This window comes from Rhinopithecus roxellana, chromosome 5 (genome assembly GCF_007565055.1).
Source record: "Rhinopithecus roxellana isolate Shanxi Qingling chromosome 5, ASM756505v1, whole genome shotgun sequence".
In the NCBI taxonomy this organism is placed as follows: Eukaryota; Metazoa; Chordata; class Mammalia; order Primates; family Cercopithecidae; genus Rhinopithecus; species Rhinopithecus roxellana.
Genome location: NC_044553.1, coordinates 100,050,768 through 100,069,611, shown reverse-complemented (window position 1 = coordinate 100,069,611; position 18,844 = coordinate 100,050,768). Strand labels below are relative to the sequence as shown.

General features: G+C 39.7%; 1 protein-coding gene across 2 annotated transcripts in view; it reads right to left on the bottom strand.

Moving 5' to 3' along the window:
- Positions 1–18,844, bottom strand: part of SEC23A (Sec23 homolog A, coat complex II component) — a 73,436-nt gene that overhangs the window by 38,927 nt on the left and 15,665 nt on the right. For both annotated transcript variants that reach the window (XM_030930000.1, XM_030930001.1), the window contains exons 6-9: positions 17,353–17,432; positions 16,178–16,322; positions 5,136–5,294; positions 3,583–3,698 (exon numbers count right to left, since the gene is read on the bottom strand). In XM_030930000.1, coding sequence (XP_030785860.1) covers positions 3,583–3,698; positions 5,136–5,294; positions 16,178–16,322; positions 17,353–17,432 — 500 coding nt within the window. The remainder of the gene's footprint in view (positions 1–3,582; positions 3,699–5,135; positions 5,295–16,177; positions 16,323–17,352; positions 17,433–18,844) is intronic.

Genomic DNA, 18,844 nt, shown 5'->3' with positions numbered 1-18,844 from the left:
TGAGGTCAGGAGTTCAAGACCAGCCTGACCAACATGGTGAAACCCCATCTCTACTAAAAATACAAAAATGAGCTGGGCATGATGGTGCATGTCGGTAGTCCCAGCTATTCGGGAGGCTGAGGCAGCAGAATCACTTGAACCCAGGAGGTGGAGGTTGCAGTGAGCAGAGATTGTGCCACTGCACTCCAGTTTGGGCAACAAGACGGAAACTCCATCTCAAAAAAAGAAAAAAAAAAAAGACTAAACAACTTCCCCCAAAGATCAAGAACAATACAAGGATATTCACTCTCATCATTTTTAATCATTTTTAACAGACATTCCAGCCAGGGCAATTAGGCAAGGAAAAGAAAAAGCATGTAGATGGGAAGGAAGAAGTAAAACAATACCAATTTGCAGATGACATGATGTTATATAGAGAAAATCCTAAGAAGTCCACAGAAAAACTATTAAAACTAATAAACAAGTTCCGCAAGTTTGCAGGATATAAAATCAACATATAAAAATCAATTGTTGGCTGGGCACAGTGACTCATGCCTGTAATCCCAGCTCTTTGGGAGACCAAGGCAGGCAGGTAACTTGAAATAAATATGAAAATTAGCCAGGCAAGGTGATACATGCCTGTAATCCAGATACTTGGGAGGCTGAGGCACAAGAATCACCTGAACCTGGGAGGCAGAGGTTGCAGTGAGCTAAGATCGTACCACTGCACTCCAGCCTGGGCAACACAGCGAGACTCTGTCTCAAAATTTTAAAAATTTAAAATTTTAAAACTCAAGGCATGGTGGCTCAGGTCTGTAATCCCAGCACTTTGGGAGACTGAGGTGGGCAGATCACAAGGACAGGAGTTCAAGACCAGCCTGGCCAACATGGTGAAACCCAGTATCTACTAAAAATACAAAAAAAAAATTAGCCGGGTGTGGTGGTAGGCTCCTGCAGTCCCAGCTACTTGGGAGGCTGAGGCAGGAGAATCACTTGAACTCGGGAGGCGGGTCCAAGCCTGGTGACAGAGCCTGGGTGACAGCAAGACTCCATCTCAAAAAAAAAAAAGAAAGAAAAAGCATGAACTAGGTTTCATCAAAATTTAAAACTTTTGTGCTGCAAACAATACCATCAAGAAAGTGAGGGAGGCCGGGTGCAGTGGCTCACACCTGTAATCCCAGTACTTTAGGAGGCCGAGGTGGGTGGATCTCTTGAGGTCAGGAATTCAAGACCAGGCTGGCCAACATGGTGAAACCCTGTCTTTACTAAAAATATAAAATAGCCAGGCATGGTGGTGCACACCTGTAATTCCAGCTACTGGGGAAGCTAAGATAGGAGAATCACTTGAACCCAGGAAGCAGAAGTTGCAGTGAGCCTAGATCACACCACTGCACTCTAGCCTGGGCGACACAGTGAGACTCTGTCTCAAAAAGAAAAAAGTGAGGGAAAAAACCCGTAACAGAAAATATCTTTAAGTCATATATCTGATAAAGGAATTTATATCCACATAACAAACTATTTTAACAATAAAAAGAAAATCAAAAAAAAAAAAAAAAAAAGAAAATCAATAGCCCAAATTAAAAATGGATAAAGAATCTGAACAGACATTTCTCCAAAGATATACACATGGCCAGTAAGCACATAAAAAGATGCTCAACATCATTAGTCTTCAGGGAAATGCAAATCAAAACCACAATGAGATATTACTTCACACCCACTTGGACAGATATCATCAAAAAGACAGACAATAGGCTGGGCACGGTGGCTCACACCTGTAATCCCAGCATTTTGAGAAGCAGAGGCAGGAGGATCGAGCCCAGAAGTTCAAGACCAGCCTGGGCAACAAAGTGAGACCTCGTCTCCGCAAAACAAAAGTATTAACAATTAGTTAGGTGTGGTAGCATGTGCTTGTAGTCTCAGTTACTCAGGAGGCTGAGGTGCGAGGATTGTTTGAGCCCTGGAAACTGTGGCTGCAGTGAGCTATGATTGCACACTGCACTCCAGCCTGGGTAACAAAGACCTCATCTCAAAAAAATTAAAATACAGACAATAACAAGTGCTTACAAAGATGTGGAGAAACTGGAATCATCATACTTTGGTAATGGGAATTTAAATTGGTACAGTCACTTGGGTAAACCGTTTGACAGTTCCTCAAAATGTTAAGGACGGATTACTACATGACACAACAATTCTGCTCCTAGATATATACGTAAGAGAAACGAAAACACAATCTCCACACCAAAACTTGAACACAATGTTCAAAGGACCATTATTCACAGTAGCCAGAAAGTGGAAATGAAACATTCATTAGCCGATGGATTCCTAAACAAAATGGGGTGTATCCATCAAATGGAATACTATTAAATGCACTTTGATCCCTTGTTCCCTTTTTACTCAGCAATAAAAATAAAATAAAATATTAGTACATTCTACAATATGGATGAACCTTGAAAACATTATGCTGAGTAAAAGAAATCAATCACAAAAGACCATTTGATTCCTTTCTTTTTGAAACAGTCTCACTCTGTGGCCCAGGCTGAAGTGCAGTGGCACAATCTTCTTGGCTCACTGAAACCTCCACCTCCAGATTCAAGTGATTCTCCTGCCTCAACCTCCTGAGTAGCTGGGATTATAGGCAAGTGCCACCACGCCTGGCTAATTTCTGTGTTTTTTAGTAGAGATGGGGTTTTGCCATGTTGGCCAGGCTGGTCTTGAACTCCTGACCTCAGATAATCCACCCGCCTGAGCTTCTCAAAGTGCTAGGATTACAGTCGGGAGCCATGGCGCCCAGCTCTGACTCCTTTTTTTGTTTGTTTTTTGAGACAGAGTTTCACTCTATCTATCGCCCAGGCTGGAGTACAGTGGCACGATCTCGGCTCACTGCAACCTCTGCCACCCCGGTTCAAGCAATTCTCCTCCCTCAGCCTCCTGAGTAGCTGGGATTACAGGCGCCTGCCACCACGCCTGGCTAATTTTTGTATTTTTAGTAGAGACGGGGTTTCACCATCTTGGCCAGGCTGGTGTTGAACTCCTGACCTCATGATCTACTCGCCTCAGCCTCCCAAAGTGCTGGGATTACAAGCGTGAGCCACTGCATCCAGCCTATGATTCCATTTTATAAAATATCCAGAACAGGCAATTATCAGCTGTCTAAGGATGAGAGGGTGGTGAGAAGAGAAAGGAGGGAGTAATGGGAAGTAACTGCTAATGGGTACATAGTTTCTAGGGTAATGCAAATGTTCTAAACAAATTATGGTGATGGCTATGCATCCTGTAAATATACTAAAAGAATCAAATTGACATTTTAAATGGTAGGTTTATGGTATGTGAATTTTATCTCAAAAATGCTGTTAAAGTAATAAATCAAAATAATAACTTCAAAATATCAAAGTGAGCTTTAGAAACAGACCTTTATAACTCCATATTTTTTAAAACATTTAAAAGTGTGCTTTACTGAAAGGAATATCAAAAACTACTAACAGATGTGTTGCCCTGAAGTACTGGGGAGATACCATTTTTCCCTAAACGGTCATTATTGCTTTATATCAGTAAATGTCATCATTTGCTTGTAATTACAAAAACTGTAAAAATTTAAATACATACCCAGTAAGGTTGGGACAGCATTTCATCTCCAGGAGACCTGTCTGATCTAATGCACATGCATAGATATCAATAACATGGCCAGTTGTAGCAGCTCGATTAGCCAATGCTTCAAAATGCTACAAAAGATTTTTTTAATTAAAATAATATACAAAATCGTCCTATACATCTTTTTTCAATTAACAAATCAAAATGATCTAAGAAGGACTAAAAGAATAACTCATCATAATTTAAATTATGGTTTGCTATTTAACTTTCTGTAATGTTAATAAAATTATATAACAACTTCTGTGAGTCTGACATTTTCACATTTTTTTTCCTTAAAAGCCACTCTTTCTAGATAAACCCCTAGATGAAGCCAAATTTAAAGAAAGGCATCTTGCATATTTTGTTCTTCACACACAAACATAATAGAAAAACAACAGGCCGGGCGTGGTGGCTCACACCTGTAATCCCAGCACTTTGGGAAGCCGAGGAGGGCGGATCATGAGGTCAGGAGATCAAGACCATCCTGGCTAACACAGTGAAACCCCGTCTCTATTAAAAATACAAAAAATTACCCAGGCGTGGTGACGGGCACCTGTAGTCCCAGCTACTCAGGAGGCTGAGGCAGGAGAATGGCATGAACCCAGGAGGTGGAGCTTGCAGTGAGCGAAGACTGTGCCACTGAACTCCAGCCTGGGCGACAGAGCAAGACTTTGTCTCAATAAAAAAAAAAAAAGAAGAAGAAAGAAAAACAATGGAGAACTCTCTTTCCTGGCTAAATCCATACCCAAGTAACAAAAACATCCAAAAATAAAGAAAATACAAAAAGTAGTAAGATAAACGAACCTAAAACTTTTTTGAAAGGTTTTAGAAGCTGTAACCAAGAAAAATTCCAAGTTCATAAAGGAAATTAGTTGGCAAGAAAGAAAAGCATCCATTAACAGTGGCAAAAATTATGTCATAAATTACTTTCAAAAATATAATACTGATGATATCAAAAAATACATGATACAGCACAAACTAAACTAAAACTGAACTCTAGAGAATTAAAAAATTAAGAGATATTAACAAATAGAACCAATATAAGAGAGTCAAAAATCAACATTAGTGAAATGTTCTTACACAAACCCAAAAAACAGGAAGTTAGATGAACATAAAACAACTCACAAGAAAATGATGGACTATTTAAACTATGAACAATATTCATATCTAAAGGAAAAATTAAGGACTGCCTCTTGGAAATGAAAAACTGAAAAACGTAAAAACAACTTTTCCTAAACAGAAAGACATTCTTTAACATGAATATTTAAGAAGGCATAGAATTTTTCTCTCAGTAATAATTTTTAAGGAAATACCTACTGACACCTACTATGAAGTGTTTAAATATTTCAAACCAGAAAAAGTATAACAAATTATCAAGAAAAAATGAGTATTTCTCCAACTCTGAATACCAGTTGTAGTATCAAACTGTATAACATCAATTTCTATCAAAAACTATTTGTATTCTTCTTCTGCCAGCAAATGAATACCTGTTTTCTAATAAGGCAAAAAGATTTAAAAGTCGAAATTACCTTAGTTCCCTTTTTAACATATTTGGCATTGTCTTTGTCAATGTCATGCCACGATCTTATAGGTATCTTCAACTCATCTCCAACCACCATTCCAGGCCCCTGAGTAGCAGGACCGCCGATGAACATCATGATGCGAGCACCAGTGTTGGGAAAAGTACACTATTGAAAAAAAAAGTCCAGAGTTTAAAACAAAACATATGGATATACATTTCTGACAATTTTTTATATATTCCTTCTAAATAAGAAAAAAGCATATATTTTCTAAGCAATAAAATAATCAAATGTTTACAATGAAATTTAAAAACAAAGGTATCTGAACAACTTTCTTTTAAAATCCTGTGGTAAATAGTAGTACATTCCTAATTCTAAACTAATCTATGAGCCTAATCCCTATAAACATGGATATTTCTCCTGCTTAACTCATCTTAGACTGGGAAGAGTAGAGAGAGAAGTGGAAGAGTGAACATATTTTGTTTTGTTTTGGGTTTTTAATTTTTTTTTTTTAACTATTTTTTTTTTTAGAGACGATCTCACTATGTTGCCAAGGCTGGACTTGAATTCCTGGGATCAAGTGATCCTCCCACTTGAGCTGGAATGAGAAGTGCATGCCACTGCACCTGGCTCTTCTACTTTTTTGTTGGTGTTTTACTTTTGTTTTCGATGTTTAGAACACAAGTATAATCGGAAAAAAAAAAAAGGCTGGGCGTGGTGGCTCACACTTGTAATCCCAGGACTTTGGGAGTCCGAGGCGGGTGGGTTACCTGAGGTCAGGAATTCAAGAACAGCCTGGTCAACTTGGTGAAATCCCATCTCTACTAAAAATACAAAAAATTAGCCGGGCATGGTGGCAGATGCCTGTAGTCCCACCTACTCGAGAGGCTGAGGCAGGAGAATCACTTGAACCCAGGAGACAGAGGTAACAGTAAGCCAAGATCACACCGCTGCACTCCAGCCTGGGAAACAAGGTGAGACTCCGTCTCAAAAAAAAAAAAAAGAGGCTGGACATAGTGGCTCACGCCTGTAATCCCAGCACTTTAGGACGCTGAGGCGGGTAGATCACCTGAGGCCAAGAGTTGGAAACCAGTCTGGTCAACATGGTGAACTCCTGTCTCTACTAAAAATACAAAAATTAGCCAGGTGTGGTGGCACATGTCTGTAGTCCTGGCTACTCAGGAGGCTGAGGCAGAAGAATGGCTTGAACCCAGGAGGCGGAGGTTGCAGTGAGGCAAGATTGCACCACTGCACTCTAGCCTGGGCGATGGAGCAAGACACCATCTCAAAAAAAAAAAAAAAGAAAGAGGCCCGAAGCAGTGGCTCACACCTGTAATCCCAGCACTTTGGGAGGCCAAAGCGGGTGGATCACAAGGTCAGGAGTTCAAGACCAGTCTGGCCAATATGGTGAAACCCTGTCTCTATTAAAAATACAAAAAATTAGCCGGGCATCGTGGCGGGCGCCTGTAATCCCAGCTACTTGGGAGACAGAGGCAGAGAATTGCTTGAACCCGGGAGATGGAGGTTGCAGTCAGTCAAGAATGTGCCGCTGCACTCCAGCCTGGGCAACAGAGTGAGACTGTCAAAAAAAGAAAGAGAAAGAGAAAGAGAGAGAGAGAAAGTACGTATGATTTATACTTCTAGTCCAAGTGAATGGATTGAATACCCCAATCTACTTCCACTTCCTCACAAGATGTCAGTGAAATAAGAGAAAAGTTGTTGTTTTAGGTGGATAACTTGAGGCCAGGAGTTCGAGACCAGCCTGGCCAGCCAACATGGCAAAACCCTATCTCTACTAAAAAAAATACAAAAATTAGCCAGGTATGGTAGCGCACACCTGTAATCCCAGCTTCTCAGGAGGCTGAGGCAAGAGAATTGCTTGAACCCAGGAGGTGGAGGTTACAGTGAGGCAAGATCACACCACTGTACTCCAGCCAGGAAGACAGAGTGAGACTCTGTCTAAAATAAAATAAAGTAAAATAAAAAATAAATAAATAGGCCAGACACCGTGGCTCATGCCTCTAATCTCAACACTTTTGGGGGCCAAGGTGGGAGAATCACTTTAGCCTAGGAGTTCAAGATCAGCCTGAGCAACAAAAGGAGACCTTGTCTCTAAAATAATAATAATAATAATAACAAAATTAGTTGGGTATGATGGAACATGCCTATAGTCCCAGCTTCTCAGGAGGCTGAGATGAGAGGATTGGTTAAGCCAAGGAGTTTGACACTGCAGTGAACCATGATCATGCCACTGCACTCCAGCCCAGGCAACAGAACTAGACTCTGTCTCAAAAAAAAAAAAAAAAAAGTACATAAAATTTAAAGATAGGAAATAATGGAAGCAGTAGACCAGAAATTTTGAGGAATTCAAACAATAGATTGTACTGGATTATCAAAAGAATCAACAAAACATATCACAGATATCAAAAGTAAGCCAGATCTTCCCCAAGGAGGATGCCCAAAAAGCTCCATATTTGGAGTCAAAAAATACAAAAAGCAGCCATAAACCAAAGAAGAAATAGTGTTTATCTGTACCTCCAGATACAGCAGCTGATGACAGATTCTGCCATCAGCAATTCCTAAGAACCGCTCTCTGTAGAAAGTAGGCCATCTGCCTGGAGAAGGGTCTTTGCACAAAAATTAGAGGCCGAGAGATACAGAACCAAGCACATATTACAATGGATATCACAACAAACATGACAACTCTCAAAAGTTTCTGGAATTAAAAGCATTAAGAAAAAGTTTAAAACCTCAATGGATGGGCCAAAAAGCATGTCTGAAGACTGAGTTAGAAATATGCAAAACCAAAGCTAAGGAAATCTCATATAAATAGGAGCAAAGAAAGATATGAGGAAAAAAATAAATATATAAAGAGACATAGAGGTCCAGCATCAATGTAATGAATATAGAACAGAAAAAGAGAAATAAATTAAGCTGAAGAATGACAACAGACTCCAGAATGAAAGGGTCTACCAAAACCAAACATAAAGAAAGAAAAAAATCAAACCTAAATACAGCCTAACAAAATTTCGGAACTCCAAAATTAAAGAGAACATTCTAAAAATGTCTAGTGAAAATATAAGCTTTCCTAAAAAAAGAACAAGAATGAGACTACATCCAATTATCATCAATAAACTGTATGTCTATGTCAGAACACTAGAGAGGAATGACTTAGATTTCCAAGGGAAGATTATTTTGAAAGTAGAATTCTATAGCCACCCAAAATACCAATGAAATGAGAGGGCCATTTTTTTTAATGTTTGAATATGGAAGAACTCAGAATATTTATAAGAAACAAAAGAGCAACTGGGTATGATCCAAAAGAAGTGACAGGATCCAGAAAAAAATGTAAAAGATATCCTGTGACTTTTATATATGAAAGTATCCTTCCCTGTGTATAATCACTCTACTTTATTCCATAATTAATATTTGTATTGTCATATTAGAAATGCTATTTTATCTGTAATTTCTATAAGTAGTTATTGGACAAAATAGAGTACATTTTTTAACCTACACTACAGCTTCAGAAGAGAATGTAAATGATATAAACTTCATGATAATTTTTTTTTTTTTTTGAGACAGAGTCTTGCTCTGTTGCCCAGGCTGGAGTGCAGTGGCGCCATCTCAGCTCACTGCAAGCTCTGCCTCCCGGGTTCACACCATTCCCCTGCCTCAGCCTTCCCAGTAGCTGGGACTACAGGCGCCTGCCACCACACCCGGCTAATTTTTTTGTATTTTTAATAGAGACGGGGTTTCACCATGTTACCCAGGATGGTCTCGATCTCCTGACCTCGTGATCCGCCCGTCTCGGCTTCCCAAAGTGCTAGGATTACAGGCGTGAGCCATCGCACCCGACCTTTCATGATAATTTTTAAAGTCACATGATTAGCCCGGCACAGTGGCTCACACCTGTAATCCCAGCACTTTGGGAGGCTGAGGTGGGCAGATCATCTGAGGTCAGGAGTTCGAGACCAGCCTGGATAACATGGTGAAACCCTGTCTCTACTAAAAATACAAAAAAATTAGCCGGGTGTGGTGGCGGGTGCCTATAATCCCAGTTACTTGGGAGGTTGAGGCAGGAGAATCGTTTAAACCCAGGAGGCAGAGGTTGCAGTGAGCTGAGATTGCGCCACTACACTCCAGCCTGGGCAACGAGAGCAAAACTCCACCTAAAAAATAAATAAATAAATAAATAAATAAATAAATAAATAAATAAAATAAAATCATATGGTTAACAAATCTGGAGAACAAGGAAAGTTGTCTTCTACTTATTTGTATACACCATTGCATACTGTTTGAATGTTTTCACAAGGTATGATTATTCCTTCTATAACTTTCTTAACTAATAACAAAAATACCCTCTTCATTCTGGGTATCTGAGATAATAGCAGTCATGTAAAGCTGAAAAAGTGAAGAAAAGAGCAAATAAAACTATATACAGATACTTTCATAAAATTATGACACAAAGAACATCCAAACTTCAAATGTCCTATAACTGGAGAGAAAAACCCACTAAATCCCTGTGAACTATATCTCTCATGCTCTCATTACAAGTCTCCAAGAAGATCAAGGGCAGTTTGGGAAGAAGTACACGGAAGAGAGAAGAGGGAAGCAAACAGCAGGCCTAGAAGAACAACTACAGATTCAAATGAAAACTTAGTAAGAGGCACTAAAGAAAAGAAAAAAAAAACCAAGAGAATGAAAATGAAATAAAGAAATAAAAAGATGACTGAAATAAAAAGCTAGCAAAGAAGAAGTCAATTTATATAAAATGGGAGTTTTTTTGAGACAGAGTCTTGCTGTTGGCCAGGCTAGAGTGCAGTGGCATGATCTCAGCTCACTGCAACCTCTGTCCACGGGTTCAAGCAATTCTCCTGCCTCAGCCTCCCAAGTAGCTGGGATTACAGGTGTGTGCCACCGTGCCCGGCTAATTTTTGTATTTTTAGTAGAGACGGGGTTTCACCATGTTGGCCAGGCTGGTCTCGAACTCCTGACTTTAGGTAATCCGCCTGCCTCGGCCTCCCAGAAGTGCTGGGATTACAGGTGTGAGCCACCGTGCCTGGCCGGGAGTTCTCAAATAAAATAAAACAATGGAACAGAACTACTATTTAAAGCTATAAGACAACTTTATAGGAAAAAATACATGTAACAAGGGCCTACCACATACTAGAGAAAATTAACCTGCAACAAAAACCCTACAACATAAAGAAAAACTCTTCAAGACCTTCAAGCAAAATGATCAAAAAATTTACAAGGGCAAGAAAATAAGACTGGTATCAGCCTTCTCAAAAAACATCAGCCAAGGTGGGAGAATCACTTGAGATCAGGAGTTCAACACCAGCCTGGGCAACATGGCAAATTTAAAAATTAGCTGGGCATAGTGGCATGGGCCTGTAGTCCCAGCTACTTGGGAGTAGTCTGCGGCTGGAGGATTGCTTGAGACTAGGAATTTGAGGCTGCAGTGCTGCAGTAAGCTATGATCATGAACTGCACACCAGCCTGAGCAACAGAGGCTCTGTTTAAAAAAAAAAAAAAAAAAAAATCAAAACACATCAAGGTAAAAAAATAATGAAAAAGCATTTTCCAAAAACTCCAGGAAAAAAACAATCAGAAGCAAGGCTTTTTATATCCAACCAAGCTATTCTTCAACTATCAGCACCATAAGAAAAAAGTGTAAAGATTCAACAGCCCAGGAAATTCTGTACTCTTAAGTCTTCTTAAGAAATTTACTAGGAAAGCCGGGCGCAGTGGCTCATGCCTATAATCCCAGCACTTTGGGAGGCTGAGGTGGGTGGAACACGAGGCCAGAAGTTTGAGACCATCCTGGCTAACATGGTGAAACCCCGTCTCAAATAAAAATACAAAAGGCCGGGCGCGGTGGCTCAAGCCTGTAATCCCAACACTTTGGGAGGCCAAGACGGGCGGATCACGAGGTCAGGCGATCGAGACCATCCTGGCTAACACGGTGAAACCCCGTCTCTACTAAAAAATACAAAAACTAGCCGGGCGAGGTGGCGGGCGCCTGTAGTCCCAGCTACTCTGGAGGCTGAGGCAGGAGAATGGCGTAAACCCGGGAGGCGGAGCTTGCAGTGAGCTGAGATCCGGCCACTGCACTCCAGCCTGGGTGACAGAGCGAGACTCCGCCTCAAAAAAAAAAAAAAAAAAAAAAAAAATACAAAAAATTAGTCAGGCATGGTGGCGGGCACCAGTAGTCCCAGCTACTCAGGAGGCTAAGGCAAGAGAATGGCGTGAACCCAGGAGGCAGAGTTTGCAGAGAGCCGAGATAGAACCACTGCACTCCAGCCTGGGTGACAGAGTGAGACTCCGTCTCAAAAAAAAAAAAAAAGAAAGAAAGAAATTTACTAGAAGATACAAATAAAAACTTACAGCAAAGAATAACATAATCACACTAAGGGCAGTGGAGGGGAATAACCCATTTAACTTATGAACATTATATTTTGTACTATATATTCTCAGAACATTAAACAAATATTGAGCTCTAACTCCTAAGCTTGTTTCTAATAGAGGTATGAGCCAGAAACTCTGAAACTATTCTAGATAATCTAGGACTAAGCAAATAAGTAAATATATTTGATAACGGGAGCAGGTTTCTCATAGAGAACGAGTTACAAATATGGAAAAGCGGGAAGGAGAGAATAAACCCTGTGGTATTGAATTGAACATACTTGAAAGAATTACTGGTTTTTAATATAAATTTTTTTATTTTAATAGAGATCATACATGTATATTGGAGTATGTAGACATACATGCACACATAATTTTATATACATACACAGATAAACATATATGCACCTACATTTTTTTCTTAGCTCCATCCACTTGGACCTAAAATTAATGACACCCAGGGTAAGGGTGCACATGAAGCATTATCTTCTACTTGGTAGAATCAAGGCTAATAGGAAACAGGGCTCCTAAATGGTTCCTTTCAGGTCCAGAGCAGGAAAAGGATAAGATGAGCCCTGAACATCTTACTATACCAGAAACGAAGTATTTAAGCAAACATGCAGCATTTAATAAGGACCCAGAAGCAGCTTGAAGAGGCTCCCACTAGCCAAATCTGGGAAAACCTAAGCATCAAAGTAAATAATGACAGTAAAGGAATATATCTTGTTGTATAAAATAAGAATGTAAGAATCCACCCAGTGTGTATTCTGTATGTATTTACATATATATGTGTGTGTGTATAAGTTTATATATATATAAAAATACGTAAATGGGAGAGGAGAAAAAGCTCTTCCTCAAGTACAAAGCCAATTAATAAACATAGAAATGATGGAATTAGAAAGCCACTATTTGGCATGCATCATAATAATAATTGATTAGAAAAGAATCATCAATGGATGCTAAACTAGTGAGTAAAACTTTGCTGAGTACACTGGTTATTCACATATCTTCAAGGTATCTCCTAATAAGATATTTATAATTACAATAGGAAAACCTGTAACTTTACAGTGGCAAAAACAACCTTAACCAAGTAAGGAAAGTTAACATCAGCAGTAATGAAACAAATCAGCATGGGGGTTTCTAATATTTTGCAATATTTATTAATTACAAAGGGGTAAAAAAAGAGCAATTTTAAAGTGGAGAGCCCTGGCAGATACAACCTTAATGAATGACCAAAGTGAGTATCATCAGTAATGGAACAAATGAAAATCATGTGCCACCTGTAAGATGCAACAATAAGAACACAGCATTACTTCTGTGATATTCCTCCCAAAGATGTAAGACCCAAACCAAATTACGAGGATACTTCAAGACAAACTCAAATTGACGAATGTTTTACAAATAACTGGTCTGAATCTTCCAAAGTGTCAAGATCAGGAAAGATTAAGGAACTGTTCCAGGCTGAAGGAGAGTAAATAGATATAGCCATAAATGCAGAACTGAACTAAATCCTTTCAGTAAAGGAAATTATTGAGACAACTGGTAAAACTTGAATGGGGTCTGAGAATTAGCTGGTCATAATGTATCAGTGTTAATATTTTGATTTTAATAGTTTTATATTATGGTTATATAGGAGATTATCCTGGTTCATAGGAAATATAAAGTTTCAAGAGGTTGGGACTATCATACCAGCAACTTAATCTTGTGAAAGGAAAATAAATCTTGGGACCCCAAAATTATTAAACGAAAGGGAAAAGTCAAGCTGGAAACTGCTTAGGGCAAACCTATCTCCCATTCTATTCAAAGTCATCCCTCTGCTCACTAAGATAAATGCATATCTGATTGCCTCCTTGGGGAAAGGCTAATCAGAAACTCAAAAGAATGCACCTATGTGTGTCTCTCACCTACCTGTCTCTCACCTACCTGTGACCTGGAAGCCCCTCCCTGCTTGAGGAGCTTCCAGGTCCCACCTATCTGGATGGAACCAACATATATCTTACATATATTGATGATGTCTCATGTCTCCCTAAAATTTATAAAACCAGTTGTGCTCTGACCACCTTGGATGCATGTCATCAGGACCTCCAGAGGCACAAGTCCTCAGCCTTGGCAAAACGAACTTTCTTTTTTTTTTTTTTTTTTTTTCTTTTGAGATGGAGTCTCACTCTGTCACCCAGATTGGAGTGCAGTGGCATGATCCTGGCTCACTGCAACCTCTACCTCCCGGGTTCAAGTGATTCTCCTACTTCAGCCTCCCAAGTAGCTGGGAATACAGGCACCTGCCACCACACCCAGCTAATTTATTTGTATTTTTAGTAGAGACAGGGTTTCACCATGTTGATCAGGCTGGTCTCAAACTCCTGACCTCAAGAGATCCACCCACCTCGGCCTCCCACAATGGTGGGATTACAGGCGTGAGCCAATGCACTAAGCCCAAAATTAACTTTCTAAATTAATTGAGATTGTCTCAGATATTTGGGGTTCACAATCTCAAAGTTAGAAGAAAAAAAAAATTATTTATACACTTCTCGCACCTTTTCCGTAAATTTGATACCATTTCAAATTTTTTTACAAACATTTTAAAGAAACTATTTTGTTTTGTTTTGTTTTTGAGATGGAGTCTCTCTCTTTGCTCAGGCTGCAGTGCAGTGGCATGATCTCGGCTCACTGCAACCTCTGCCTTTCGGGTTCAAGTGATTCGCCTGCCTCAGTCTCCCGAGTAGCTGGGATTACAGGCACGTGCCACCACGCCCGGCTAATTTTTTTTTGTATTTTTAGTAGAGACGGAGTTTCACTGTGTTAGCTAGGATGGTCTTGATCTCCTGACCTCATGATCTGCCCTCCTCGGCCTCCCAAAGTGCTGGGATTACAGGCGTGAGCTACCGCACCTGGCCACTATTTTGTAATTCTAAAACTAAGATACGTATAGTATAAAATTTTCAAATTCTATTAAAACCCCACTTACTGCACCACTGTTAATATCTGAGTGAACTTCTTTCCAGAATCATGTCTGTACAGGATATATGCAAAACAATACATAAGACAATACGCTGTAGGAAAACACTTCACATAGATAAAATCATACACTCACTGTCCCATAACTGATTTTTTTTGACTTAATATTCTCTTATACATACCATTTCCTATAATACTGGGAAATATATTTTTTCCTCTCCTTTCCTGACACAGCTCCTAAAAACCTTGGAATCTGTAGAATGATAAGAGTACCTTTTATTTTTTGTTTTTGTTTTTTGAGACAGAGTCTCACTCTGTCACCCAGGTTAAAGTGCAGTGACACGATCTCAGCTCCCTGCAACCTCCACCTCCTGGGTTCAGGCAATTCTCCCTGCTTCAGCCTCCCAAGTGGCCGGGATTATAGATGCCCACCACCATGCCTGGCTAATTTTTGTATTTTTGGTAGAGATGGGGTTTTGCCATATTGGTCATGCTGGTCTCGAACTCCTGACCTCAGGTGATCTGCCCACCTCAGCCTCCCAAAGTGCTGGGATTACAGGCATGAGGTGCCCAGCCAAGAGGGCCTTCTGTATGCTAATAAAATGACTCCCACATAGCTTCAAGATGGGGCCTGGTCACCGAAAAGACTAAAGCATGATCAGAAGGTTGAGACTTTCAGTTCCACACCCCCAACTTCCAGGAGAGAGGGGATAATGGCTAGCGATGTAATCAATCATGCCTATGTAGTGAAGCCTTCATGTAAACCCAAAAGAACACAGTTTGGAGAGCTTCCAGACAAATGAATATGTGGAGGTTCCTGGAGGGTGGTACCCCAGAGAAGGCACAGAAATTTGGAACCCCTTCTCTCACACCTCAGTCTATGCATCTAGTCCATCTGACTGTTCATCTATATTCTACGTAATATCTTTATCATAAACCAAGAAACATAAAGTGTTTCCTAGAGTTCTGTGAGCCATTCTAGCAAATGAATCAAACCCAAGGAGAGTGTCCAATTTACAGCCAGTCTGTCAGAAGTATAGGTGACAACCAGCCGGGCGCGGTGGCTCAAGCCTGTAATCCCAGCACTTTGGGAGGCCGAGATGGGCGGATCACGAGGTCAGGAGATCGAGACCATCCTGGCTAACACGGTGAAACCCCGTCTCTACTAAAAAATACAAAAATCTAGCCGGGCGAGGTGGCGGGCGCCTGTAGTCCCAGCTACTACGGAGGCTGAGGCAGGAGAATGGCGGGAACCCGGAAGGCGGAGCTTGCAGTGAGCTGAGATCCGGCCACTGCACTCCAGCCCCGGCGATAGAGCGAGACTCCGTCTCAAAAAAAAAAAAAAAAAGAAAGAAAAAGAAAAAAAAGAAGTATAGGTGACAACCTACTACTTGTGACTGGCACTGAAGTGGGGGGCAGTCTTGTGAGACTGAGCCCTCAATCTGTGAGATGTGATGTTATCTCCAGTTAGATAGTGTCAGAATTGAACTGAATTACAGGACACCCAGCTGGTATGGAAGGCAGAACTGCTTGGTTGGTATGTGAGGGAAAACCACAGAAGTATTCTTTGTTGATGCTGAGTGAGAAAATAGGGAGGAAAAAAAGCACTTTGGTTCTTCCTATATCCTTACAATTACACACACGCGCACACACACACACTTTACATTCCAAAACAAAACCATCTTCCCTACCTCCAGCAGTCCTACAGCTATGGAAAGTGCCACTCCGGAGGAACGCAAAGGTCTCTTTCCCTGTGGTACAGGCCAAGGGTCTCGCTGGAGTTCTCCCAGAAGATCTGTGAGATTCATGTCTATTTTCTGTACTGGTTGTAAGAATCTGAGAAACAAAATTAAATAAAAAGTCATTTATAAATGTTTATGGGTGAGAGTTCAAGAAACAAATTTCACTTTCCTAAAAATAGAAAACAATACTCTGAACACACAGCAGACCAATGGTTCTCAAACTTTCGTGTACATGAGAACCAGCTGGAGGGCTTCTTTTAACACATATTGCTAGATCCCAGTTCTAGAGTTTGTTTCAGTAGGTGTGGAGTGGAGCCCAAGAATTTGCATTTCAAACACATTCCTAGGTAACACCTGATGATATCAGCTCCAGAAACCACATTTTGAGTACAACTACAATAAACGAAACACTCAAACCAAGTACTACTTCAGGATTTCATCTTTCACTTACTAGTCTAGTCAGTTTTAGGTTACTGAAATAATTATGAGAAAATACATCAACTCAATTTTAGTGATACTACCCCTGATTAAAAAGCTTAGGGGAAAAAGCTAGCAGGGCGTGGTGGCTCACGACTGTAATCCCAGCACTTTGGGAGGCCGAGGAGGGAGGATCACAAGGGCAGGAGATCAAGATGGTGAAAGTCCGTATCCACTAAAAAAACAAAAATTAGCCAGGCATGGTGGTGCATGCCTGTAATCCCAGCTACTCGAGAGGCTGAGGCAGGAGAACTGCTTGAACCTGGGAGGCGGAAGTTGCAGTGAGCCAAGATCGTGCCACTGCACTCCAGAAACCTTAGGGGAAAAAGCTACCTCTAAAGCTAAGAAGAAAAAATAAAAACCTTGGCTGCCCTAAACCCACACAAAAACAAGTTTTTTCCAAAGTTCAAAATAAAAAATAAGGAAAATAACAAAACTAAAGTAACTCTTTACATTGTTACAACAAAAAACAAACCATTTTAATGGCATGATTTTGCCTCAGTTCTTTAAAAAGTATGTTAACACAATTTACTTATATTCCTAAAAATATTTAACAATATAGTATCACTGAATGTCTATGTTCAAGGGTATGGAATGTTTAAAATACCTACAGAAATGGTCAAATTCTCTTCATCATATTTAATTACCTGTTGGAAGGAGGTGGCTGCTGTACCTGAGGACCACGTGTTGCTTGAGTAACTGGTACTTTAGAGAGCCCCAGCATTTCCTGTAAAGAGATTACTTGCACAATATTCATTTAATTACTTTTACAAAGATTAATCAACTATTTATCATGTATAAAATGCGGTGCTAGACATTAGAAACACAAAAATAAAAATTACAAGGTCTCCTTCCTCAGAAAACAAAGAGTCCAGTGGGAGAGATTATCAAGAAAACAATAACACAAAATAATCATCATGAGAGAGCAAAGCACAAGGTGTTATATAACCAAAGAGGAAGCATATTAGCTCAGAAACACTGTATTTCTAACTAACAGTCAAAATAAATTGTTGTGTAACTTAAATGTCCATACTTCTTAATTTATATTCATTCATCCCTTTCAGTAAACTATATCATAAGCACTTGCTATGTGGCAGAAATATAATGGTAAAAACTAACTAGTCCCTTCCCTCATGGAAATTGAAATCCAGAAACAGAAATTAATCAAATCAACAGATAAATAAATGTAAAATTGCAACAGTAATAAGTGTTATGACATGGGGAGTTTTAAGGTTCACATACTTTGTGTATATATACATCTTCATTTTCTAACGTAATTCATAACCAAACTGCCACCTTTGTTCTGAATTTCAGATATGCGCACAATTTCTCTCCAGACAAATGAAAATGTTATACTAAATTTTTCTTGAATCTAGAAATGCTTAGTCATGAAGTACTGGAGTTATAAAACTGTGTAACAGAAAATAGAAGTCTAAAGATGTACAAAGATAAAATTAGTGAACTAATCCTGCAATATTTCCTATACTGTTAGCGGAAACAACAACTCTTTACTAAGAACTTAACATGTTCCATATTCTATGCTAAAACCTTTATATATACTATTTCCTCAAAAAACAATAATGAAATAGATTTCTTCTTAATTTCTACTTTACAAATGAAAACTGACAATCAAAAAGACTAAGTAATTTGTCTGAAGTTACACAACCAGTAAGTAACAAAGCAAGATTTTAAATCCAGGTTTTTCTACAAAGCCCTATAAGGGTTTACACCATACTGAGAATTCTCATATTTAGTACTAATAACCTGGCAAAATAGATACTGTTTATTCCTTTCTATGAAGGATGAGATAATTAGCAAAGACATAAACCCAAGATCATACAACTAGAAGAGTTTAAGATTTGAATTCAGGACTATTTGGGGAGCAAAGACCAGGCTCTTTTCAACGAGATGGATAGGGAAAGAAAATAAAAATGTTTCAGTGGAGGAAAAAAAAAATTAGTCTGCAGGCATTCACTTGCCTATTGAAAAAAGAAGATGTGGCCAGGCGTGGTGAATCACGCCTGTAATCCCAGTATTTTGGGAGGCCGAGGTGAGTGGATCACCTGAGATCAGGAGTTCAAGACCAGTCTGGCCAACATGGTGAAACCCCATCTCTACTAAAAATACAAAAATTAGGGC